This window comes from Ranitomeya variabilis, chromosome 6, assembly GCF_051348905.1.
Source record: "Ranitomeya variabilis isolate aRanVar5 chromosome 6, aRanVar5.hap1, whole genome shotgun sequence".
NCBI classification, from domain to species: Eukaryota; Metazoa; Chordata; class Amphibia; order Anura; family Dendrobatidae; genus Ranitomeya; species Ranitomeya variabilis.
The window spans coordinates 297,289,886-297,317,831 of record NC_135237.1 but is presented as its reverse complement, the minus strand read 5'-3'; the positions used below and the strand labels follow the sequence as shown (position 1 = coordinate 297,317,831).

At 40.7% G+C, this 27,946-nt stretch overlaps 1 protein-coding gene across 1 annotated transcript in view; it reads left to right on the top strand.

Moving 5' to 3' along the window:
* Nucleotides 1-27,946, top strand: part of CDH12 (cadherin 12) — a 1,379,166-nt gene that overhangs the window by 1,255,474 nt on the left and 95,746 nt on the right. The window contains exons 7-8 of the mRNA XM_077269712.1: nt 3,363-3,482; nt 7,599-7,766. Of these exons, the coding sequence (XP_077125827.1) occupies nt 3,363-3,482; nt 7,599-7,766 (288 nt within the window). The remainder of the gene's footprint in view (nt 1-3,362; nt 3,483-7,598; nt 7,767-27,946) is intronic.

The following is a 27,946-nucleotide window of genomic DNA, read 5'->3' as shown; positions in this document are numbered from 1 at the left end:
GTCGAAATCAGCGATGTCCACAATACAGCAATGGACCTCAGTTCATAGAAACTTACAGCTGGCAGTGGATAGAAGCATTTCAGGAGTTTAAGTAGCTTGCAGCCCCACCCCGGCCACACAAAAATACAGTAGATTGAGCCACCTTTTGCTACGATTACAGCTGTAGGTCGCTTGGGGTATGTCTCTATCAGTTTTGTACATTGAGAGACTGAAATTCTTGCCCATTCTTCCTTGGCAAACAGCTCGAGCTCAGTGAGGTTTGTTGGAGATCGTTTGTGAACAGCATTGGCTTTTTCTGCTTTTTTGCTGCATTTTTATTGCTGCTTTTATCTCAGGGTAAATTCGTTTCTTGTGCATGCTGAAAAAGTTTAGTGCATACAAAAAATGGAATTCAAACCTGATACTTGCATTTTTTGGAGTGTTTTTTGCACCACCCATTCCTATAAATGGGTGAAAACGCTGACAAAATGCTTACAAAATGCTGAAAGAAGTGACATGCTGCATTTTGCAAAAACACAGCTCTTTGACAAAACAGTCAGGAAAAGAAAACAAGATGTGTGCATGAGGTTTCTGATATCTTATAGACTTTGCTGGTACTGTGAAACACATCTGAAAATTTGCATTAAAACATGCAAGAAGAAAATGCTGCAAAAACAAAACCTGGGAACATAGCCTTAGGGTATGTGTCCATGTTCAGGATTGCCTCAGGATTTGGTCAGGATTTTTCCTCAGTATTTGTAAGCCAAAACCAGGAGTGGAAAAATTAGAGAAAAAGTATAATAGAAACATATGCTCCACTTTTGCATTTATCACTCACTCCTGGTTTTGGCTTACAAATACTGATGTAAAATCCTGACCAAATCCTGATGCAATCCTGAACATGGACACATACCCTTATACTGTTTTATCAAAGTCAAAAGGTAAAATAGATGCAAATCATTCATGCAAGGCCGGGGTCACATTAGTGTATAATATGGACAAGTGCTATGCGAGAAAACATCACATAGCACTCGGACCAGTGTTAATCTATGGGGAAGCTCACATCATCATTGTTATTCTTGGCCGTATTCTACGTGAGAGTGAAATCGCAGCTGCTGTGATTTTATGCATATGTCGGCCTATTCTTGCCAATGCAAGTCTATGGGTGCGAGAAAAAACGTACAGCACTAGCAGCATGCGACTATTGTCCGTTTTTTACGCACCGGGTAATTCATGTGCAGTGTACAGTAAAATCACACTGTCAGGTTAGAATAGAATAGATAGAACAGAAATATACACATAGAATATATATATATATATATATACATACAGTATATATATATATATATATATATATATATATATATATATATACATATATCACGAAAAAAAGGAACAGCACAAGAAAAATATACTTATCTTCAGGTGCAAAGCCCCCAGACAACTAGTCCTCCAATTATCCAAGTCAATAAAGTTTCAAAAAAGAGGCAGCACTCCATTAGTCCAATATAAAACGCGCAGGGTTTAATTTACCCACTTATTCAGGCAACGTTTCAGCTCCTAATGAGCTTTTCTCAAGCTTGGCTTGAGAAAAGCTCATTAGGAGCTGAAACGTTGCCTGAATATGTGGGTAAATTAAACCCTGCACATTTTATATTGGACTAATGGAGTGCTGCCTCTTTTTTTGAAACTATATATATATATATATATATATATATATATATATATATATATATACATGTCAGTGACACATGCACATATACAGTATATATATATATATATATATATATATATGTATTTATATTGCACAGAAAAATAGATAGAAGGAGCTGACAGGATAGAATTACATGCGGTAAATACAAATAGAATGGGTAGATATATAGATGTCACTGACAAATACAAATAGTACAGTGTGTGTTAAGCTTACTGTACATGTATTTCATTAATAAAAAAATATTTTACAGAAAAAAATGGTGTGGGTTCCCATGCAAATTTAGCTACCAGCAGAGGGAAAGCCAGCGACTGGGGCAGATGTTTATAGCCTGGGAAGAGGGTAATACCCATGGAGCTTCCTAGGCTATTAATATCAGCTCACAGCTGTATACTTAGCCTATACTAGCTATTAAAATAGGGAATCCCCCTAAAAATGAAGTGGGGTTCCTCTATAATTAAAAACCTGCAAAGGCTATGCAGACAGCTGTGGGCTGATATTAATAGCCTAGGAAGGGGCCATGGATATTGGCCCTGTAGTGGTGGCAAGTGGGGTAATAATTGTGGGGGTTGATGTCATTTTTGTGACATCAAGCCCCAAGGTTAGTAATAGAGAGGTGTCAATAAGATGCCCCCATTACTAACCCCATAGTCAAATTGTTAAGAAAACACAGACACCCAGTAAAAAATCCTTTAATTGAAATAAAGACACAGACTCGATCTAAATTAAACCATACTTACTGCCACACCTAATTCTCCAATGCCCTTGATCTCCTGTAATAAAAGTAAAATAATAAACCACCAATATACCCATACCTGTCCGTGGTTGTGTCCCACGCAGTAATTGATATCTGGAGGATATACAGTTTTCAACCAGGACGGTGCCAAGATTCAACCTTCCCAGTTGAAAATCACTGCATACAGATTGCATACGGATGTCATATGGATACATAGATGCGAGGAAAACGCATCATCGCATTGCAAACGGTTTACACACAGATGACCATACGGAGAACACTTGTGCGACTCTCAGCTGAGAGAATCGGACTGATTTTTAATACGTTAAGTGTGACGCCGGCCTAAATGTATAAATACATCAGTATTTTAATTAGGAGGTGTGCATTTTTCATCAGCATTCTGCCATCACTATAGGTACTAGAACTCCCTTGCATTCACTTGACAGTATACATTGCACTTGCTATTGACCAATTGTTGACCTGCCCCAAACTTTAGCGTCCTGCCTGCAATTTTACACACAGAACAGGAGCAGAGATGAAGACATGTGACACTTCCTATAATTCATCTTGGGTTCTCAGCTGATAGAGATGGATTCAATTTAATATCCATGGACAGCAAGTTAGACAGAAAAGGAGAACCCTAATTGAAAGTCCTTTTGATGGATTTTTTTGGGGGGTCATTTTGGGTATACAAAGTTTACAAAACAATTTTGCTAGCCATTGCATTGGTGATCAGATGAGCAAATATTTATTGAATTTGACTTAACCTGTTTCTGTGCAAGAAGAAAAAAATATCAAATATGTTTCAAAAGATCCAGCTGTCAACAAGGTTTATCTTTCTTTTTTCTTTCAAATGACTTTTTGCAGTTTTATGGTAATATGCAATCATGTGAAATAAGACCAAACGCATACATACATCTTCTTTCCTCATTCCAGGTGCCTATGTGCTGCAGGTTAAAGCAACGGATGCAGATGATCCTACATATGGAAGCAGTGCCAGAGTGGTTTACAGCATTCTTCAGGGACAACCTTATTTTTCTATTGATCCTAAGACAGGTACAAAATATTAGAAGATGCTTTCATTTTTTCATATCTAGAAGTAATTTTTTGGTTATTTTTGTATGTGTACTTTCGAACCACAATGGATTTCCAGAAAATAGGAAAGACTTTGCTTAAAATGGACAAACCTTTCAAAGTAAATGAATGTTTGTATTAAATAGAAACTGTTAGCAGGTTTTTAAACCCTAAACTAATATTATCTATATGAAGGATCCGGAAAGTTGATTATTTGTCTACCCATTGAACTATATGTCATTTTCTCCATTCTCAAGAAACCCATGTTTGTGCACATGAGCTGTAAGGGCAGGAGGCTTGCCCTACACTTAAAGTGACCTCGCCTCTTTCTCTCATTCTCCTCCCACCACCAGCCTCCTGTTAGCACAGATGGGCCACTCCACTCCTCCTCCCAAGATCTCATGCAGGTATCGGCATTAACGGGGAAAGGCACAATAAATCCGGAACACTGCACACAAAGCAATAATACATTGCCAAAAGAATGGCAAACAGATCACTCCTATATATGGTGCCCAAGTAGGATTCTATCCCATTTAGTATAATATAGATGACTAGGCACTCGCGAGTGTCAGTCCACCTATATTATATTAATACCATGTCAATAGACAGAGAACAATGGGCTATGGTCTCCTACAAGGAGCTTGACATTGGTAATGGAGGTTACCTACTTTCCATGGGCCATTCTGTATAATGGCTTATCAAGGTGCTCTAGTACTTTGGCATAGTACTACATATTGGGGATCACACAGGAACAGAAGCTATTGTCAAGCAATCACAGAGGAGGCATGACGTCAGTAAACTGACTTCCTATGTAAAGGCCAGTGTGGGAGATAACACCAAATTTTGCCATTTAGCCCCATAGGTATTAATGTCAATAGCAAAATTAAGAATAGGGGGTGGATCGCTGGGTGCTGACAGCAGGCAGACAGAGAGACCCCAATTCTTGCCATTATCGTGTCAAATGCACTGGTAATAAAATGGCAGGGTACATTGAAAAAAATAATTTTTGGTTTGCTATATTAAGCATTCCAAACAGCATTCTTAAAATCCTCTAGTGGGAGTAAACAATTCTTAAACAGTATCGTTATGGAATCAGCCTACTTTCGCTTTCAGGACATGCCATTTTTTTTCCATCCCTTGACCTGTAATGTTTCATTGTTTTTGTAGCCATACAAGGGTTTCTTATTTGTGGGACAATTTTGTTTTAAACAGGGATCATTTTTAGGTGCATAAAACTTATTCTGTTCATTTTTTTCTGTTTTTCTTGGAAAGAAGGAGATGAGTTTTTTAACACTGTGCATTGTAACGTACATGCATTAATTGCTGTAATTGGAATACTCAGTTTTGTGGGTCACTATGGTTAGGACATTGGCTCATTTTGATTATCCTACATTTATGTAATAGAAAATAAAATTCAAAACACTGAAAAAAAAATCCAAATGCAATTGTTTTTTGGATTTTCTTTTTACCAAGTTCAATAAATACTAAAAATGACCAACTATTCTGATTCTCCAGGTCATTACGAGTTGACAGACACTAAACATGTCTAGGTTCTTTTTTATTTAAGTGGTAAAAAAAATCCAAAGTTTGTAAAAAATAAAAGAAAGTTGCCATTTTTTGAGACTTATTTTTATATTACGAGACTCTCTATTTTCCGGGATCTGGGTGAGGGCTTTTTTTTGCATGCCGATATAACATTTTTATTGATACCATTTTGGTGTGCATACGATATTTTGATCACCCGTTATTGCAATGTTGCAGCAAGCAAAGAAAGTCAATTCTGGTGTTTAGATTTTTTTTCTCTCTATGTCGTTTACCGATTGTATTAATTCTTTTGATATATTGATATATAAAGTGATTCTTAATGCAGTGATACCAAATATGTGTATATTTTTGTTTAATTGTTTTATTTTGAATAGGGCAAAGGGGGGTGATTTGAACTTTATTTTGTTTTTTCATATTTTTAAAAACCTTTTTTTTTCTTTTTACTTGCTTCAATAGTCTCCATGGGTGACAAGAAGCTGCAATCATCCGATTGCTTGTACTACATAGAGCAGGGCTGATAAGTAGATAACCTGAATTAACACAATAAATATTAGTAATACATATAAAAAGAGTACTTGATTGACACAATTTTAATCAAAAGAGTGTAAAAGACATCCCACCAATACAAGGTGTACCCAATCAGAATGGTCCTTAACTCTAGTTACTCACTTCGCTATGTTATTAACTAGAGTTCCTAGAGTTGGCCTTGTTGCATTGGAATGGATTTTACTGTGAAGGGTATGTCAGGTGGGACAGACAGTCATTCTGGATCCAGCTGTAGAAGGTCTTTACGCTTGGCTCTGCAAGTACCTTTTTGATCTTTGCATCTCTGTTGTGGAGTGATATCCCTCTTCTTCTAATACCTAGCAGTGACCTCCACCTTCTGTTGCTGAATGACACACCCTTGCTGGATAATTAAATGCCTTTAGTCGTGACAGTGATAGCTTTATCTTCCTCTGTCCAGGTTGGAAGTACTAGTAGTCGACATGTGTCTTCTTGGAGATTGTTGGCCTGATCTCTCTTGTGTCTTCTCAAGCTAAGTGTATACCCTCGTTTGTTTACCCGTTCTGTCTTTAGTTTTAGTGGGGGCTTACTGGTGCCTACCCCGTCCCCATATCCAGGGCCTATCACTAGGGGCAGTCAGGGATTATGCTCCTGTTCAGCTATACGTGCAGAACCTATTTAGGAACATTAGGGGAGTCAGGGGAGTCTGCCTAGGGGCCTCCACTCCCCCCTTTCCTAATGTTTGAGATTCCCCACCCTCTTCCCATTGTTTTTCACCTAGCTGCTCCCTCACACATTTTATTAAAATAGTGTCAGCTAAGTGCCCTATATTTTTTACATGTATGACTATTATTCATACAGTATACATACTGTATCCAGTTATTGTTTTTTTTCTATGTTTAGCTATGTTTAGACTTTCCCAATATCCCTATTGTTTTTACTGTAGGTTTAGAGTTTCCCAATAGCCCTGAGTTCCAATCCACTGCCAACACTATACCCAATGAAACACCAGTATTTAACATAAGAATATCATATGCCATTTTGTCTGCCACTTTACGCAACAGTCTATCAAATAATGAGACCGTCAGATAACTGTTATGGCATATTACTATTGATAAATTATAGAAATGACATAGCAAGGGATAGACTTGTATTGATTAAGAATATTGTGCTTTTTATTATGTAAACCCCTCCTTACATGTAAAGCGCCATGGAATAAATGGCGCTATCATAATAATAAATAATAATATTGGCTCCATGGCTACAAGTACATAAACCCTGCTGTACCTTCTGCAAATCTTAAGGGCAAATGCACCAAAATTATTACATTTTTATTAAATGAAAAACACTTATCAGAAATAATAACATATCTAAACTCATATGCTTTCCATGCCTTTATATGACTGAAAAAAGTATTTAAAAATTCTCACAAGACTTTTACTAGCAGTTTCCCAACCAAATCCGATGATTTCCAGAAGGGTAATATTCTTTTTCTCTCACTTTCAGCAAGGTGGCAGAAAACACTGTAATTCTATTTTCCTGTGGATTAACCCTATTTCTGCTGGTTCCTAACATGTGAGAACATGACAGGTTCCCAATAAAACAACAGCTTCTTGTATTATGTTATTCTCAATATTATTTTGAATACATACTGTAGGTAGCAATTTATCATGGCCTTTATGCCTCATTTGTGGCCTGATTTTATTTCACACCATTTTTACACCAAAAAATGTGATTTTTACTATTTTATGCTGCTCTTAACGTGCTTAAAAAGTTGATATATTTTAATATGCTTTTTAAAAAATAGGTATAAGAGATATAAGCTGGGAGTGGTTATTTCTGCAAATGTCAAAATGTTTTTTAAAAATGGTTTTAATAGATGTTTTTAATAACTATGATTGCAACATTCAGCTAATTTGTATGAAGTTTAAAACCGCTCATCCAAAAGCAGAATTTAAATGGGTAGACTTATGAAAATAGCCCTAAGCATATGGCTTATTACAGCATCTAAATGAAATACATAACTCATATTTCCTTCTTTATTTGAAGGTGTCATTAGAACAGCTTTACCAAACATGGACCGAGAAGTCAAAGAACAATATCAAGTGCTTATTCAAGCCAAGGATATGGGAGGACAACTTGGTGGCTTGGCGGGCACTACCACTGTTAATATAACGCTAACTGATGTCAATGACAACCCACCCAGATTTCCTAAAAGTAAGAGTATATTCCAAGTATATATATATTATCTCGCTTTCTGAATTGTTTTGCATAAAGTCTAAAAGTTTTTTGCTGTTTTTCACTATTACAAAGTCAAATGCCTTAGCAAAAGATTCTGGGTCAAATAAAAAATCATTAACAGCAAATTCTGGTATAATCTTATATGCTACAGGGCTCGGTCAGTTAAAAATTGCTACCTCCAAATCCCTTATAGTTGTGACTTTGTACATATCTATTTATATACAAGTTTAATATATAAATATATTATTAAATCCAGGGATGACTGAAGTGATTAATAAAAAAGTAATCTGATATGAATTTTACAAAAATATCAGATTCTGATCAAGTCAAATTTTCTGGAATCCGATTAGCAAGAATCCAGCAAGATGATGAACAACATTTTTCTTGATTCTTTGGACGGCAAGGAAGGGATTAAAACAAGCAACAAACATTATGCAAGTGCTTCTTATAAAATTAGAATATCATCAAAAAGTTAATTTATTTCAGTTTTTTAATAAAATAAGTGAAACTCATACATTATATAGAGTCACTACAAAGAGCGTGATGTATTTCAAGTGTTTATTTCTGTTAATGTTGATGATTACGGCTTACAGCCAATGAAACCCAAACGTCATTCTCTGTAAATTAGAATACTTTATAACACCAGCTTGAAAAATGATTTTAAAATCCAAAATGTTGGCCTACTGAAATGTATGTTCAGTAAATGCAGTCAATACTTGATCGGGGCTCCTTTTGCATCAATGTGGATTGTCATGGAGGCGATCGTCCTGTGGCACTGCTGAGGTGTTATGGAAGCCCAGGTTGCTTTGATAGCAGCCTTCAGCTCATCTGCATTGTTGGGTCTGGTGTCTCTCATCTTCCTCTTGACAATACCACATAGATTCTCTACAGGGTTAAGGTCAAGCGTGTTTGCTGGCCAATCAAGCACAGTGATCCTGTTTTTAAACCAGGTATTGGTACCTTTGGCAGTGTGGACATGTGCCAAGTCCTGCTGGAGAATTACATGTCCATCTCCAAAAAGTTTGTCGGCAGAGGGAAGCATGAAGTGCTCTGAAATTTCCTGATAGATGGCTGCGCTGACTTTTGGTCTTGATAAAACAAGGTGGACCTACACCAGCAGATGACATGGCTCCCCAAACCATCACTGATTGTGAAAACTTCACACTAGACCTCAAGCAGCTTGGATTGTGTGCCTCTCGACTCTTGCTCCAGACTCTGAGACTTTGATTTGCAAATGAAATGCAACATTTACTTTAAAGGGAACCTGTCACCCCCAAAATCGATGGTGAGGTAAGCTCACCGGCATCAGGGGCTTATCTACCGCATTCTGTAATGCTGTAGATAAGACCCCGATGTTACCTGAAAGATGAGAAAAAGACATTAGATTATACTCACCCAGGGGCGGTCCCGCTCCGATGGGTGTCTCAGGTCCGGTACTGTGCATCCCATCTTCATTCCATGACGTCCTCTTCTGGTCTTCACGCCGCGGCTCCGGCGCAGGCGTTCTTTGTCTGCCCTGTTGAGGGCAGAGCAAAGTACTGCAGTGCGCAGGTGCCGGAAAGGACAAAGAGGCCCGGTGCCTGCGCACTGCAGTACTTTGCTCTGCCCTCAACAGGGCAGACAAAGTATGCCTTTACCAGAGCTGCAGCATGAAGACCAGAAGAGGACGTCATGGATAAAAGATAGGAGGTGCCGGTGCGGACCTGAGACACCCATCGGACCCGGACCGCAGCGGGACCGCCCCTGGGTGAGTATAATATAACCTCTTTTTCTCCTCTTTCAGGTAACATCGGGGGCTTATCTAAAGCATTACAGAATGCTGTAGATAAGCCCCTGATGCCAGTAAGCTTACCTCACCATCGATTTTGGGGGTGACAGGTTCCCTTTAATCTGAAAACAACACCTTGGACCACTGAACAACAGTTCAGTTCTTTTTCCATTGGCCCAGATAAGACGCTTCTGGTGTTGTATATTGGTCATGAGTGGCTTGAAACAAGGAATACGACACTTGTAGCCCAGATAAGACGCTTCTGGTGTTGTATATTGGTCATGAGTGGCTTGAAACAAGGAATACGACACTTGTAGCCCATGTCCTGGATACGTCTGTGTGTGGTTGATCTGGAAGCAATGACTCCAGCAGCAGTCCACACCTTGTGAATCTCCCCCCAATTTTTAAATAGCCTTTTCTTAACAATCCTTTCAAGGCTGCGGTTATCCCGGTTGCTTGAGCACCTTTTTCTACCACACTTTTTCCTTCCACTCAACTTTTCATTAATACTCTTAGATACAGAACTCTGTGAAAAGCCATCTTTTTTTTTAGCAATGACCTTTTGTAGCTTACCCTCCTTGTGGAGTGTGTCAAATTACTTCCTTCTGGACATCTGCCAAGTCAGCAGTCTTCCCCATGATTTTGGAGCCTACTGAAACGGGACCTTTTTAAACTGTTAGGAATGCTTTGCAGGTGTTTTTTGTTAATTATTCTATTTTACTGAGATAATGACTTTTGGGTTTTCATTGGCTATAAGCCATAATCAACAACATTAACAAAAATTAACACTTGAAATCACTATAATATATGAGTTTCATTTTTTGTATTGAAGAACTGAAATAAACTTTTTGATGATATTCTAATTTTGTGAGAAGCACCTGTACTTACCTTTCTAGATCCAAACCTGGCTTCTTCTGCTGACCTGCTGCCACCAAAGCTCCCTCTCTCTTCTATGTGGATCTTCAGCTTTTTACGTGCTGGATTGGAGGACCAGGTGTTAGGGGTTGAGTTCCTGCCTCTGCACAGGGGGAATCTCGGGCCATCTCCGCTGCGGTCTCCCATTCTTCTCCTGCCACATTGGAGCCTGCTCAGCGGAGACGTCAGTCCCAGCGTCTCGCTCAGTCTGACTCTGTACAAAGGGTTTATGCTGCTTTTCCAGCTTCTGCCATTGAAGTCAGTGCTGGGCAGCGGCGAGCAGACACTTCTGGGACTAAGTCCTGCATTTCTCATTCTGAGCATGCCCAGAGTAAGATCTCACAGTGGAGATCGAGGGTCACATGTTCAGATACTGCAGCTAAATCCATTGGTCCTCCACGAAGGTCCTGAAGGTGCTCAGGCTCTGTAGAAGCCTCTCATTGGTCCTTCTAGGAAGGTCCTGTACTTGCTGCAGCTATTTAAGGCTCTCATGACCGCACGGCTAGTATTGAATCTGTTATGTGCATGCTCCAGTGTGGTCATTTATGTGTGTTCAGGGACTCGGCTGAAATAAGCCACTAGAATGCCGGTTCCTCCGGCGAGGAGATTTTGTGCATGGATTTAGGGCCCCGGCTGAAATAAGCCCCTAGAATACCGGCTGCTCCGGTGAGGAGATTGTATGTTTGCATGACCACAGACTGCTCTCTGATGGGCAGTTAACCTGTGCTCCTGTGAAGTCTAACAGGGCGCAGAGCTTTCCTTTATGTGGTCATTTATGTGTGTTCAGGGACTCGGCTGAAATAAGCCACTAGAATGCCGGTTCCTCCGGCGAGGAGATTTTGTGCATGGATTTAGGGCCCCGGCTGAAATAAGCCCCTAGAATACCGGCTGCTCCGGTGAGGAGATTGTATGTTTGCATGACCACAGACTGCTCTCTGATGGGCAGTTAACCTGTGCTCCTGTGAAGTCTAACAGGGCGCAGAGCTTTCCTTTCTTGGCTACTCTGTGAGGTAACAGAGCTAGTCTATACCGCCAAATAGTGCGACCATTTACTAGCAGCAGGTTCCCCTGCACTGTGGACCCCGGGCTGTGAACGCATCAATATAATAAACATCTATATTTACTCGGTGCATTCCGCTAGCCCTAACAGAATACTAGCACCAGGGTCTGGCTAGTAAAAGGCGGACATACAGCAGTTCTTTGCAGTACATCCAGCAGCTGGAGGGTAGGTTGGCGGCTCTTGAGAGCACAACCTCAGCTGTGGATGTTACCGCAGTTGCTGTACAGGCTGCTTGCGTGGCTTGTCCATTGCCACCCCTGTTCCGACATTATCTTGCCTCCCGCTGCCAGAAAAATTTTCTGGAGATAGTAAATCTTGTAGGGCTTTCATGAGTCAGTGCTCTATATACCTCGAGCTCCTGGCTGCACGTTTTCCCACAGAGCGGGCAAAGGTGGGATTTATTGTGCCTTTCTTGTCGGACAGGGTGCTGGAATGGGCTACTGTTATGATCCTTAGTGGTTGAGGATCACAAATTACTCCAGCTAAGTAACATACATAGGACAAGCTCTAGGGAGGTGGCAAACTGAACTCACCGCAAATCTGAACCTATCCAAACACACTAGAAGTAGCCGGTGAACGTGCCTAAAAATCCTAGACGTCTCGAGCCAGCCTGAGGAACTAACTACCCCTAGAGAGAAAGAAAGACCTCTCTTGCCTCCAGAGAAATAATCCCCAAAGAAATAGAAGCCCCCAACATATAATAACGGTGAGGTAAGAGGAAGGCACATACACAGGGGTGAAAACAGATTTAGCAAATGAGGCCCACTAATACTAGATAGCAGAAAAAAGTAAAGGGGTCTGTGCGGTCAGTAAAAAACCCTTACAAAATATCCACACTGAGATTTCAAGAACCCCCGCACCAACCAACGGTGTGGGGGGGAGAAACTCAGTCCCCTAGAGCAACCAGCAAGCGAGGAAATCACATTTTAGCGAGCTGGACTAAAAACATAATAAATGCTGATAATCAAAAAATGATCAAACAAAAACTTAGCTTGTCTTGGAGAGACTGGGAGCAAGGTAGTCACAAGGAATCTGAAGAGCACTGAATACATTGAGAGCAGGCAAGGAACTGAGTATCCAGGTGAACTAAATAGGAAACCAACCAAGGATAACGAACCAGCTGATGCTGCCAACCTGCAGAAAGACAACACTACACAGTACCGCTTGTGACCACTAGAGGGAGCCCAAAAACAGAGTTTACAACAGGCTACACCGCTGTGGGAGCGTGGTGATCATGTGGTGCAGAGTGCTCCGCTGTTCCTGAGCCCTCAGAAACAGGTCTTTTTAGGACCTCGAGTCACCCATGACACGGCGCTCCAACTGCTGTCATTGACTCAGGATTCGTCCTTGGTCAGCCATTTTGCCGTCCACTTCCGTACCATAGCATCTGAGCTGGAGTGGTCGGATAAAGCCCTTATCCCCATATTTTGGAGGGGGCTAGCTGACCACGTGAAGGACGCTCTGTCCACTAGGGAGATTACCGCCACACTGGAGGAGTTAATAGCTCTCTCCACTCGTATTGACCTCCGTTTTAACAAGCGGAGGTTAGAGCGAGCCCAGTGTAGGCAGAGGTTTCGGCTGGCTCCCACCTTCGCCAAACCTCTGGAATCTCCGGTCCTGGTCCCTGAGTCACATGAGGCCATGGAAGTGTCACGAGCGGGATCTAAGTCCCAGACCGCTTGTGCACACAAGGTCTGTCATGTTTGCCAGCAGTCAGGACATCTTGCCACCAGATGTTCCCAGCGGTCGAGGAAACGTCAGTGTCTAGTGGTAGTAGGTGGAGGTACACTAGACACGGCGACGTTTGCCTCCAAATTGTCCTTTAAGGGGACAATTACTATAGGCTCATCCACCCACTCGGTGGAGCTCTGCGTGGATTCTGGGGCGGAGGGCAATTTTATGTCTTCTGCCTTCGCCCAATGTCACGCAATACCCCTGGTGATGCTAGCTCAGCCAGTGACGGTACGAGTGGTGAATGGGTCGACACTGCCCTCACAGATAACACGCCAGACCATCCCTTTTACTCTGTCCATGTCTCCATCCCATCAGGATTTTATATCTCTGCTTGTCATTCCTGAGGGAATTGATGAGGTCCTGTTGGGGATACCTTGGCTACGGTACCACTCTCCTCATATCGAGTGGTCCTCAGACAGAATTCTGGGATGGGGTGAATCTTGTGGGGGTAGGTGTCAGAGGGAATGCGTTCAGGTTGCTACTACTGAGGTACCCGCAGATCTATCCTCTCTCCCCAAGCACCAAGCAATATTGGCCCTATGCGGACGTGTTCTCTAAAAAGGCGGCGGAGCCCCTTCTGCCCCACCACCCCTATGACTGTCCTATTGATCTTTCCTGGTGCTGAGCCTCCCCGGGGTCGAGTCTATCCGTTATCTCTCTCGGAGATGGAGGCAATGTCTCAGTACATTCAAGAGAATCTGGCAAGAGGGTTCATCAGGAAGTCAGTGTCACCTGCAGGGGCTGGGTTCTTCTTCGTACAGAAGAAGAACCTGGGAACTACGTCCATGCATAGATTACAGGGGTCTTAACGCCATCACTGTTAAGAATAAGTATCCTCTGCCCCTGATATCGGAGCTCTTTGATAGGCTTCGGGGAGCAAGGGTATTCACAAAATTAGATCTGCGGGGTGCTTACAACCTGATTCACATCCGTGAGGGGGACGAATGGAAGACGGCTTTTAACACCAGGGATGGGCACTATGAATATCTGGTGATGCCCTTCGGGCTCTGTATGCCCCAGCTGTTTTCCAAGACTTTGTTAACAATATCTTCTGGGATATGCTCTCCACTTCGGTCATTGCCTATCTGGATGATATTCTCATCTACTCTCCAGATATTGACTCCCACCGGAGAGATATTTGCAGAGACTTTGACCTCTTACGGGCAAATTCCCTCTATGCAAAGTTGGAGAAGTGTATGTTTGAGCAGGAGTCTTTACCTTTCCTGGGCTATATCATCTCCGCCCAGGGATTGGCTATGGATCCTGCCAAACTACAGGCTGTGATGGACTGGCAAGAACCCTATTCTCTTAAAGCGGTGCAGTGCTTTATGGGGTTCATTAATTACTATCGCCAGTTCATTCCCCACTTCTCCACTTTGGTAGCTCCCTTGGTAGACCTCACCAAGAAGGGAGCAAATCCCAAATTGAGGTCTGAAGAGGTCTCCAAGGCCTTCTCTTCTACTAAGTCGCATTTTGCTAGCACTCCCATCCTACATCGCCCTGATGTAGATAAGCCATTTATCATGGAGGTGGATGCCTCATCCGTTGGTGCTGGAGCAGTCCTTTTCCAAAAGGATGCTCAAGGTCGGAAGCATCCTTGCTTCTTCTTCTCCAAGACCTTCACACCAGCGGAGAGGAATTATTCCATCGGGGACAGGGAGTTGCTAGCCATGAAGTTGGCTTTCTCTGAGTGGAGACATCTCTTGGAGGGGGTTCACTTTCCCTTTCAAGTATTCACAGACCACAAGAATTTGGTTTATTTACAGACCGCCCAGCGGCTAAATTCTCGCCAGGCCAGATGGTCCTTGTTCTTCTCTCGGTTTAATTTCACCCTCCATTTTCTTTCTGGGGAGAAGAACATTTGTGCCGACGCTCTCTCTCGCTCCGTGGTATCATCTGAGGAGGAGGAAGAGGAGCCTCGGCTTATTGTCCATTCCGAGAGCCTGAGAACTGTGGCGCCTGTTTCACTAGAGTCTGTGCCTCCGGGCAAGACTTTTGTACCATCCAATTTGCAGCCGGAGGTTCTCTATTGGGCTCACTCGTCTAGGGTGTTTGGACATTTCGGGACCAAAAGGACATCTGAGTTACTGGCGAGGACATATTGGTGGCCTCATATGGTCCGTGACGTCGCAGATTATGTTCGGGCATGTGTCTCCTGCGCCAAGAACAAGTCTCCTTGTCAAAGGCCAGCTGGGTTGCTTTACCCTCTGCCGGTGGCAGATAGGCCCTGGGAGATGGTCAGGATGGATTTTGTGGTGGGCTTACCCAAGTCTCGTAGCTGCACCATTATTTGGGTGATCACCGACCATTTTTCCAAAATGGTGCACTTGGTGCCTCTTCCATGGCTACCTTCTGCACGGGCTCTGGCGGCGCTGTTTATCAAACACATATTTCGTCTACGTGGTATGCTGGACAAAATTGTCAGTGACCAGGGTCCCCAGTTTGCATCTTGATTCTGGAGAGAGCTTTGTTGTCTACTCAGCATTGAGTTGAATCTCTCCTCAGCATATCATCCCGAGACGAATGGGTTGGTAGTGAGGGCCAACCAGACCCTGGTCACATATCTGTGACATTTTGTCTCTGCCAGGCAGGATGACTGGGCATCCTTGCTACCATGGGCGGAGTTTGCACTTAACAACGCTGTAGCCAACTCCACCGGTCAAACTCCTTTCCTCCTTAATTATGGCCAGCATCCGCAGGTTCCTATGCCTATGCCTGTGTCTTCTGCTGACTCCAGGGTGGCAGACTAGGCAGTGGAGGCACGAGACATTTGGGACCGCACTCAGGATGCCATCCAGGCCTCCAAGGAGAGAATGAGGTCCTCCGCTGATGCACATCGGCGCTTTGCTCCGACCTTTGCTCCTGGCGACTTAGTGTTTCTCTCCGCCCATAACATCAGGCTGCATGTTGAGTCCACTAAGTTTACACCTCTCTACTTGGGTCCCTTCAAGGTCCTCGAACAGGTTAACCCTGTGGTCTACCGTCTGGCCCTTCCTCCACGCCTAGGTATCACCGACACCTTTCATGTGTCCCTCCTTAAGCCCGTATACATGTCCCGGTTTTCTGAGTCATCTGCTGGGACATCGGGTTCGTCTACGGAAGATTACGAGGTGACCACTATTTTGGGGTGCAAGGTGGTACGTGGCAAAAAATGTTATATGGTGGACTGGAAGGGTTATGGTCCTGAGGACAGGTCCTGGGAGCCTGCTGAGCACATTCAGGCTCCGCAGCTCATTGCTGCCTTTGAGCGTAGCGAGGCCCATGGGGGGGCCCTAGGAGGAAGGTAATGTTAGGGGTCAATTCCTGCCTCTGCACAGGGGGAATCTCAGGCCATCTCCGCTGTGGTCTCCCATTCTTCTCCTGCCACAGTGGAGCCTGCTCAGTGGAGACATCAGTCCCAGCATCTCGCTCAGTCTGACTCTGTACAAAGGGTTACTGCTGCTTTTCCAGCTTCTGCCATTGAAGTCAGGGCTGGGCAGGGGTGAGCAGATGCTTCTGGGACTAAGTCCTGCTTTTCTCGTTCTGAGCATGCCCAGAGTAAGATCTCTTAGTGGAGATCGAGGGTCACATGTTCAGATACTGCAGCTAAATTCATTGGTCCTCCAGGAAGGTCCTGAAGGTGCTCAGGCTCTGTAGCGCCCTCTCATTGGTCATTCTAGGAAGGTCCTGTACTTGCTGCAGCTATTTAAGGCTCTCATGACCGCACGGCCATGCGCTAGTATTGAATCTGTTACGTGCATGCTCCAGTGTGGTCATTTATGTGTGTTCAGGGACTTGGCTGAAATAAGCCCCTAGAATGCCGGCACCTCCGGCGAAGGGATTGTGTGCATGGATTTAGGGCCCCGGCTGAAATAAGCCCCTAGAATACCGTCTCCTCCGGTGAGGAGATTGTATGTTTGCATGACCACAGACTGCTCTCTGATGGGCAGTTAACCTGTGCTCCTGTGAAGTCTAACAGGGCACAGAGCTTTCCTTTCTTGGCTACTCTGTGAGGTAACAGAGCTTGTCTATACCGCCAAATAGTGCCACCATTTACTAGCAGCAGGTTCCCCTGCACTGTGGACCCCGGGCTGCGAACGCATCAATAATAATAATCATCTATATTTACTAGGTGCGTTCCACTAGCCCTAACACCAAGAAGTTGTGTTTTTGAATATGGCAGTGTAGATAAAGAGTCAGGTGAGAGTCTTGAACAAGTGTGTGCAATATCATTTTTTTATATTTGGACTTCTTCCTACATGATCTTTCATTATGCTTTCGGGTCTGTAGAGAACTCAGAGTACTGTATAATAAATGCCTTTTCAAATCCCTTTGAGCACTGATTTTATTTAGACCAAAACCACTGTTGACTGGTTTGAGCTAATCTACACCAAATACAATTTGGGATATTTGCTTACCTCTAATTACGTAAAAGCTAATTACTTGCCCACTGATAAATATGTTACATGATCCCATCCCATTAACAGTGTTAAGGTGTCCTTTGGTGTTTTTTTTTATATATTGTATTGTATCTATCGTATCTATTGTAAAGCGCTGCTGAATATGTTGGCGCTATATAAATAAAGATTATTATTAAAGATTATTATTATATATGTCCATTGCCAATGGACACATTCAGTAGCTTGCTTCCATTGCCCAGATCCTCGTTTATAAGGGTGGTGGACTGATTATTTTCCTTGTACTGGTCATGCAATTGGTATAATCAGCACAGGCGTGTAGCACAAAATATTTTAAAAAAACCTGTATATCTCCTCCTGTATCAGCAATGTACCCCTAATTTGCACACTGTGTCTGATAATAATGAAGGCTGTAGCTTAACAGCGGCTATGTAGTGATCACGTGATATTGTTTTTCACATAACTAACAGGAAACATAGCTTGGAAATAGGGAGACTGGTGCTAGTCCGAGAGGTAAGTATGCCGTTTTTATTTTGTGATGCACAGCTGAACTATTAAGAAAGTGTGAACCAACCACTTTAAATAATTTTCTGGATTTGCAAGATCAAACAAAGTAATGCCATCTTGGGATGACTTATTTGATGGTCATTTTTCCATTCCAAAACCTTGATTTAGATTTTATATCATTTTCTAAGCCATAAACTATGCCTAAACTGTACAGCAACTACAATAAAAAATATAGTGAAAGCTTTTGCACCGTTTCAATGTCTTGGAACTATTTCTAATTTTGGTGCACAAGTATTGATTCAAAAAAGTGATTAAAATGCCTGATAAGTAGAGTACATAAAATGTTACCATTACTGATTCTCGATATGTAAATGTCCAAAGCATGGCTGGTGCGATGAGAAAGACATAAACACTTTTAGAATGACCTTTTACACAAAGAAAAGTGAGATAAAACATGGCCTTTATAGAAGCTGATGACATAGATGTGGAGCTTCTTTTCATTCTTGATGATCTACTTTCCTTCAAAATGATTAGTAACCGGAGGCTTTTGTCTTTGAACTACATTCATCTTTTTCGTTTCATGAATTTCAAAGACCTGCAGACCCACATTTTCCCCTGACAGTATTCGTGCTACTATTCAGTCAAAATTATCTCTCTTAGTATTCAATATTATATTTAACAATGTTACTTAATAGATTAATCACTTAAGTAGCCAAAAGATTAGTGGAATCCATAGCTCTCATTTTACATAGATCATGTGCAATCTCTTGTATTTTTCCTAGCAGGTTGCATTGACCAATCATGTACCAAGACCTTTAGATAAATGAGCATGAGCCAATTTCAGCTCATCTTTTCATTTATTGCAATCAAATCTAAAAATTATATCACATATGAAATGGGCTTTGTATATAGAACCTATTCCAGAATAAAACTTGATTTATTTCTTCAAAAAGCCAATAAGATCACTGCTTTCATTATCTAAGAGCAGACTACCAATGACGAAACTTCAATAACATGTTAGCCTTAGGGTTCATCAATTAGCTTTGTCAGGTGGATAATCAATTAGTTGCTTAACAGTGCTTTTAATAATTAATGGTGCTGTATAAGTGACTAACATACTTCTTCTTGTTAACACTTAATTTCTAATCAGCCAATCACATGGCGGCAACTCAGTGCATTTAGGCATGTAGACATGGTCAAGACAATCTCCTGCAGTTCAAACCGAGCATCAGTATGGGGAAGAAAGGTGATTTGAGTGCCTTTGAACGTGGCATGGTTGTTGGTGCCAGAAGGGCTGGTCTGAGTATTTCAGAAACTGCTGATCTACTGGGATTTTCACGCACAACCATCTCTAGGGTTTACTGAGAATGGTCCGAAAAAGAAAAAAAATCCAGTGAGCGGCTGTTCTGTGGGCGGAAATGCCTTGTTGATGCCAGAGGTCAGAGGAGAATGGGCAGACTGGTTCGAGCTGATAGAAAGGCAACAGTGACTCAAATCGCCACCCGTTACAACCAAGGTAGGCCTAAGAGCATCTCTGAACGCACAGTGCATCGAACTTTGAGGCAGATGGGCTACAGCAGCAGAAGACCACACCGGGTACCACTCCTTTCAGCTAAGAACAGGAAACTGAGGCTACAATTTGTACAAGCTCATCGAAATTGGACAGTAGAAGATTGGAAAAACGTTGCTTGGTCTGATGAGTCTCGATTTCTGCTGCGACATTCGGATGGTAGGGTCAGAATTTGGCGTAAACAACATGAAAGCATGGATCCATCCTGCCTTGTATGGAGCATCTTTGGGATGTGCAGCCGACAAATCTGCGGCAACTGTGTGATGCCATCATGTCAATATGGACCAAAATCTCTGAGGAATGCTTCCAGCACCTTGTTGAATCTATGCCACGAAGAATTGAGGCAGTTCTGAAGGCAAAAGGGGGTCCAACCCGTTACTAGCATGGTGTACTTAATAAAGTGGCCGGTGAGTGTATATAGTGGCGTTCTTCTATACTTTGTATTCACATGCTCTATCCTTTCATTGTTGGGGAAGCAAGCAATCACCTGAAGTGTCTGACAATCACTTTCTGTATTCTTACCGTAAGATGCACACAAAAGCTCAGTTAATTGACTGGATGACCATTTTTACAAAAAAAAAAAATAAATAAGTGCAAAATGTAGAACATTTTCTTTTAGTTTGTAGGAGAAAAAGAAGTAATCAATAATGTCTGACTGTAAAGAGAACCAGTATGGATCATATGTTTCTCCCAGATATGATCTCATTTTTTCAGTCCAGGTTTAACCCCTTTACCCCTGAAGATGATTTGCACGTTAATGACCAGGCCAATTTTTACAATTCTGAGGTAATATCTCTGGAACGCTTCAATGGATCCCAGTGATTCTGAGAATGTTTTTTCATGACATATTGTACTTCATGATAATGATTAAAAAAAAATATTTATTATGACTTGTTTTTATTTGTGAATAAATTGAAATTTTGTGAAAATTTTGTAATTTTCCAAATTTGAATTTTCATTCCCTTAAATCACTTAAATACACAAAATAGTTAATAAATAACATTTCCCACATGTCTACTTTCATCAGCACAATTTTGTAGCCAATTTTTTTTGTTAGAAAGTTATAATTGTTAAAAGTTGACCAGCGATATTTCATTTTTCCAACAAACTTTACAAAACCATTTTTTTAGGGATCTCATCACATTTGAAGACACTTTGAGGGGTCTTCATGATAGAAGATGCAAAAAGTGACATCATTGTAAAAACTGCAGCCGTGAAGGTGCTCAAAACCACATTCAAGAAGTTTGTTAACCCTTCAAGTGCTTCACAGTATTTTTTGTAATGTGGAAAAAAAAAAGAAAACTGAACATATAATTTTTTTTGCAAAAAAATAATTTCAGATCCAATTTTTTTATTTTGACAAAAGTAAGGCCGGAGACACACTAGAGCATAATATGGATGAAAAATCACATAGCACTCGGACCAGTGTTAATCTATGGGGCAACTCACATCATCCGTTGTTTTCTCGGCCGTATTATGCATGCGAGAGAAATCACAGCATGCTGCAATTTGCATAGTATATCGGCTGAGACTTGCAATTGCAAGCCTATGGGTGCGAGAAAAACTCGCACACCACATGGACCATCAGTGTGACTTGCGAGAAATACACACCAGTGTCCTTTAGAAAAGCTGATAATTCAGTGTGTGCATATAAATGTGTCCCTGCTTTGTACTGTGTAATGGGTGCATCTGATCCTGAAGGAATATGGTCTGGTCATACCACAGTTCCTGGGCAAAGGAGGATGCAAAAGAAAGTAAACACACAGGACTACATGGGTTCGCAGTTGCTGGTTTCTGTAAGGAAATACATTTTCCTGCCAGTTTAGAAACAAATTTTGCCTCACATAAAGAATAATTTGTGATTTCATGCTCTCCTGCCTGTATACTCTCTTTTGCTTCCTTCCCTGCCCAGAAGCTGTGCTATTACTAACCATGTTCATGCAAGGTTGGACATATCCACTACATAGGGACACATATTTCAGATTATCTGGGGACAAGAACATTTTTCTGACTCATCCAATGGTGAAATTTATTTTATTCTAAAATCTATTAATTAAAATGTACTGTATTTGTGGGAGAGCCCCTTTAAGGAAACCTATTAATTGACTGCATTAAAAAGGTTTTTCATAAAATTAACAGTGAAGCTCCATGGGACAAGGGGGTGTAATTAAAAAAGGGCTCATTTACCAGATGGGTGCCTCTTGGAGCTATGTCCCCTGCTGAACTACTGGCATCAACATCAGACAGGGGACATCAAGTGATGACTGAAGCCTTTTATTCTCATTCTTTGTTATTGTGCAGGAAAACCCCTTTGATCATGCTAACCCACATTTTATTATACTGAATTATATTTTTCTGGCCCTCACAATATTGACTCACAGTTGTCACTTATTAATGTGTTATCGAAAAATTCCCTTGAAGGAAGTAGTACGTGGGCGCTGATTCCTCATTTCCTATTCATTGTAATCTCTTTTCTTGATTTGTTTAATTCATTGACATTTTCATGCTTCAAATTCTTGGAAATGGCTCTCCCAGTTCAGTACATATTCACTAAATACAATAACGCTTTTCCTTTTGTCTTTAACCAGTTTTTTCGACTTTCGAGTCTTATCAAGTTAAGTTAGTAAACTCATAAAAACGCACCAAATTCAAAGCTCCTCCAGAAACCTTACTCCAGACTAGTGAGATGCGCTAAAGAGTGCATCATTTGGTAAAAGTCACAGTTCATGAATCTCTCTAAAACATCTGGTTAAGCAAAGTTGTCAAGGAAAAAGAAAAAGATTTATAAAAAAGAGAACATAAAAATGTTTAGTGAATATTTCACAAATTCTAAAACCTCCAAAAGAGTAAACTAGTCCAGAAAAATGGAGAAATAACAATGACGAAACGGGGCATCAGTACTTTGGTTTTGTCAACTGACAATTTAGGTAAAAAGGAAATTACAGCATGGCATGAATTGTCAGTAGCAGTATTATGATTCAATGACTGTTTAAAGCACTGTGGATGGATATTTAAAGGGAACCTGTCACCAGAAAAAATGCTATAAAGCTGCAAATATGGGGTTAATCTGCAGGTTAATAGCATTACGCACCTGCTCGACACCCGCACTAAGATGAATGCTGCGGGGAAAAAATTAACTTTATTCCCCCAAGCAGCATTCCAGTTTCAGTCATGGAGTGGCACCGGCGTGGTTTCTGTCACTGATCTGAGAATACAGAGCAGCGGCTATATCGGTGCCCTGGCCCTGACTGACGCTCACGCTGCATTGAGGCAGTCAGGTCCGGGAGCACGGTTACAGCCACCTCTATATACTCAGAGAGGTGACTGAACCAGTACACAAATTCTGCTGGTGGGAATAAAGTTAATTTTCTCCCAGCAGCATTTGGGTACATGCAGGCGCCCAGCAGGTTAGTAATACTATTAACTTACAGATTAACCCCATATCTGCAGATTAATAGCATTTTTTCTTGTGACAGGCTCCCTTTAAAACATTTTGCAGTCAGCCATATATTGCTAATATTCAAGCTCAGTATTAGACATCCTTAAATTGCTAACCCCCAGTATAGTGTGTCAAATGCTACTGTTCCTTTAATAGAAGATAGTAGTAGCAGTTAGAAAAACCATAGAAGATGCCAAGAGTTTACAGTGTTTTTTTGTAGAAGGGTTCTCCATTCACTTTTAGTGGAAAACAACTTACGTTTGTCAAGCTCAGAGAAATTAAGTGAACATTGAATCTCCGATTTTGGGATCAGGAAGTACCAGTGGTCGGATTCTGAATCATCATACATTTACTATATAATGATGATGTATGTTTAAATAACTATGAAAGTCCACTACTAAGTTATGTAAGTTACTGCAGCTTAGGTCTATTCACCTAACTGGAGACTGAGCTACAGTGCCATACAAAACCATTATTAACCCCTTCACAACCTTTGACATACATTTATGTCAACGGTCTTGTTTCTGCTTTTCATGTGGGCTCGCATGACCAGCCCACATCTTTCCCTGCACATGATGACAAATTTCACTTAACAGCCGCGAGTTGAGCAGTGCTCCATCCGTGCCTAATAGCCAGTTAAATCCCACTGTTAATCACTGTCAGCGGGATTTTACACGTGCCATCAGCAAGAGCGTCATTCATCCTGCCCATCGGTGCCCCTGTTACATGAACGCAGAGGGCCAATGGCTTGTCATAAGAGCCGGTCTGCTGATGACCCTATTCTTGTCATTATGATCTTCCTGTGAATGCAGGCCTGTACTGCACTGCCAAGTAAAGCACAAGCAATCAGACGATCGCAGATTCAAGTCCCCTGAGATGACTTTTCATTACAGTAATAAGTGAGAAAAAAAGTTTTTAAAAATATAAAAGAAAATATAAAGATAAAAAACACAAAAGTTCAAATCACCCCCCGCCGCATTAAAATAAAAAACAATAAAAACACATGTTTTGCATCACTTCATTCTTAAAAATCCGATCTATCAAAATATAAAATAAATTAATCTGATCAGTAAAGAGAAAAAAAATAAAAATACAAAAATTACGTTTTTTCCCACCACAACATTGGAAAAAGAGGGAATCAAAACATCATATATACCTCAAAATGGTATCAATACAAATGTTATCTCAAGGCAAAAAACATAAGCTCCCACACGGTCTCATATCCCGAAAAATGGAAACATTATAGGCCTGGGTAAATGGCAACATGAACAAAAATGTTCTCACCGATTTGTGAATTTTTTTTCAGTACTTAAATAAAACGAAAATGATAAATGCTTGGTATATGTGTACTCATACTGACATTGAGACTCATAGTGCATTATTAGTTTAACCATATAGTAAACATGGTAAATCAAAAAACAAAATTTGACTTTTTTTCTCATTTTCACCACACTTGTAATTTTTTTCCTGTTTTTCTGTGCATCACATGATAAATTTAATGGTGTCATTCAAAAGTACAACTTGTCCCGCTAAAATCAACCTCTATTATGAATATAGAGACTTAAAAATAGAAAAGTTATGGCTCTTGAAATATGGGGAGGAAAAAACAAATTCGCCAAAAAAACGGAAAATTGCATGGTCGTGAAGGGTTTAACCCACGCTGCTCTGGTAAACAATGAAAGCAAAGATGTGGGATTTCCATTCTACTGGACATTGGATGGACCTTATTTTGTTAGCTTCATTACGATGCAAATAATAATTTTCCTAGAAATTATATCAATTTGCTAATGTAAAACAAAAACACTGCTAGCAAAAATATTCAGAATCATAATTTAAATATATTTAATTTCCCTCTAAATCAGTGTTATTCTTGACTAATTGCAGACCTTCCTTAGAATACCATTTAGAAATGAAATGTCAGCAATGCATGTATAACCAAGGTCATACTATATGATGTATGAGCATGTAAGACACTCAAGGTTAACACACACTTGGTGGATTGCCTGCCTTGAATATATCAAAGGCTGACACTGTTTGCATGAAGAATATACAAAGCAAGTCGATAAACCATGATAGAAATCAGTATACAGGACGTATACAGTATAATTAAGGGGGAAAGTACAAGAGCTAGGGAACTCTTTTCAATATGATTTATGTTTTTATACATAGCATATATAATGCAGGCATGGAGGATAAAACCATCAATTATTTTTGTGAGATGTAAACTTCTGTCTTTCGGTATCATTGTTCATCCCATTTCTGCCATTAATACATGCTTTTAATAGTTTATTGACGTTGGATTAAATTACAGTACCTGTCCATTTAACACATGGGTCCCGAATTGAATTATATAAGGACAACAAACTCATACAGAGAGGAAACAACTAAGAAAAAGGAGGGAAATGAACCACTATCATAGAGTATAATCCTTTAAAAATTACAATTGTATTTCATATAAATAGGCAAAATAAACAAAATAACAAGCTGAAGGAACACTAAAATGCAGGGGCACAAGTTACCAATAAGGTGCAGAATGCATGTAAATGTTCGATCAACAAGTAAGACACTACAGAAAAGTGCAAATGAACACAAATATAATAGCAGCAATGGCAGAAAAAGTAACAATTACAATATATACTTGGCTGTGATAAAAAAATACCTACCCACAGAGTGACCATGAAGCAGAACAAAAAAGGACCAAAGTAGAGCAAATATAGAACAAATGTAAAAGCCAAAATGAACTGACTAAAGTATAAAGGGCAATCAATATGGCAATCGTGCCATGGAAGTGAAAATGGTAACAATAGCCAAAATTAAAGTGCAAAGTGCTAGCACAATGAATAGGGGTGGCACTACATTAATATAGGTAGACAGATGGCAAAAAACAAGCCTATGCGCTCTACAAACATAGCACCAGAGGAGCAACTTACAATGATGAATGTGGTAAGCAGAGTGTCCCTGCCACCCCGACGCACGTTTCATAAGAACTTCTTTAGGAGATGTGTGAATAGGCTAATTTTTAAAGGATTATACTGTATGGTGGTGGTCCATTTCCCTCCTTTTTCTTAGTTTTTTAGTACTTGTCCATTGTACAATATCCTTCTGAGAATGAAGGAATAACGACTGCATTGTTTCCATGTAGTAACAGCTAGATGCAATATCTGAATACGTGTGAATCATTGTGTCATTATGGGTTTCTAATAAATTGGCCTCAAGACACATCAGAAAAATTCCATTTAATGAAGACTAGAAAGGCAGTCAGAAACAACATGCCTTAAAGGGATACTGTCAGCAAGTTTTTGCTACCTCATCTGAGAGCAGCGTAATGTAGGCAAAGAGAAGCTAAATCCAAAGATGGGTGCAGCATTTCTGACACAATCAGAGCTTTTAAATTAAGTATGAAGCAGAGCTGAGAAAGCTAACCCCACCCACACCAGTCTCTCTGTGTATAAAGTCCATTGACAGTGAGCTGCTTATCATAGGATAGTGATAATTTCTTCACAGTTAGTAAACAACAGCCCGCACTCTGACAAGTGACATTTCCCTGAATTCTGTGTCTCAGCCCCTACCTCCTGATGTCTTCAGATTACATAGCGAAAACCTGCTGACATATTCCCTTTAAAGGAGCGCTGCAGCTACTTGTTCTAACGATCTGTGGGGCTCTGAGCATCTGGAGTCCGCAAAGCTATTGTCTGACCCTTCTATAAAACTTTGTGACAGATGGAATTTTTGGCACATTGTTTTACTGATTCCTGTAAAAGAATAAATAGAAATAGACCCAGAGAAAACAACTCTGTGTGAATCAGATCATAGTTTATTTTCCATGTGATTTATGATGGTTTTCAAAATGATAGCATTGGGAAATATCCCACTGTTAGATGTAAATGATGTTGGAGTATGTGTTCAGGACCTGCACTTCAATCTCAATTTTGTTCAATTTGTCAAGGTAGTGGAGAAGAGAGAAATACATCTACAGTCCGTATTATGCTATGAGAAGGTTATTCCTATATATTGTTCATGTTTTACTATATTGTATGTACTTTACATGGAAAATATGCTCTGTCTATGAGCTAAATAAAGCAGTTGTAATATTGCTCTCCATAAAGATTTTTTTTGTATAAGGGCTATAATGGTTACCAGGGTTCATTAACCTTATAATGACAGGGACATTTTTCATATTTGCGCTTTTGATTGTTTTCCTTTTAAGAGCCATATATATTTTGTATTTTTTCTTCCCACATAGCCACATGAAGTTGTGTGTTCTTGCAGACTGAGTGGTACTTTTGTATGACACCATCCATTTTACCAAGTGATATACCGTACATAAAAAAAAAATACCTAAGGGATGAAATTGAAAAAAAAAACCTGCAATTTTATAATTGTTTGGGGATTTTATTTTATGGTGTTCATTGTGTAGCAAAAATAGCTAAATAGCAAAAATAGTATGATTTTTCCAGGTCAGTATGACTATGGCGATACCAAACTTGCAAATTTGTCCTTGCTATTTAACTTTTGAAAAAACTGTAATAAAATAATTCAGCTTATATCACCATTTTCTGAGAAAGTCACAGGCTAATCTTCATAGGTGCACCATCGTGGCAGGCACAGTGGTCTCTGTCAGTCACTCAGCTTCAATGACAACCCTACCGCACCCAGAAATCACATGGGGGGGAAAGGTGCATGTAATTAATTGTGCACCACAGGGTCACCCACTGGAAATGCTGCTGTCTGAGATAGACAATGTCATTTATCAGGTTATCAGAAGT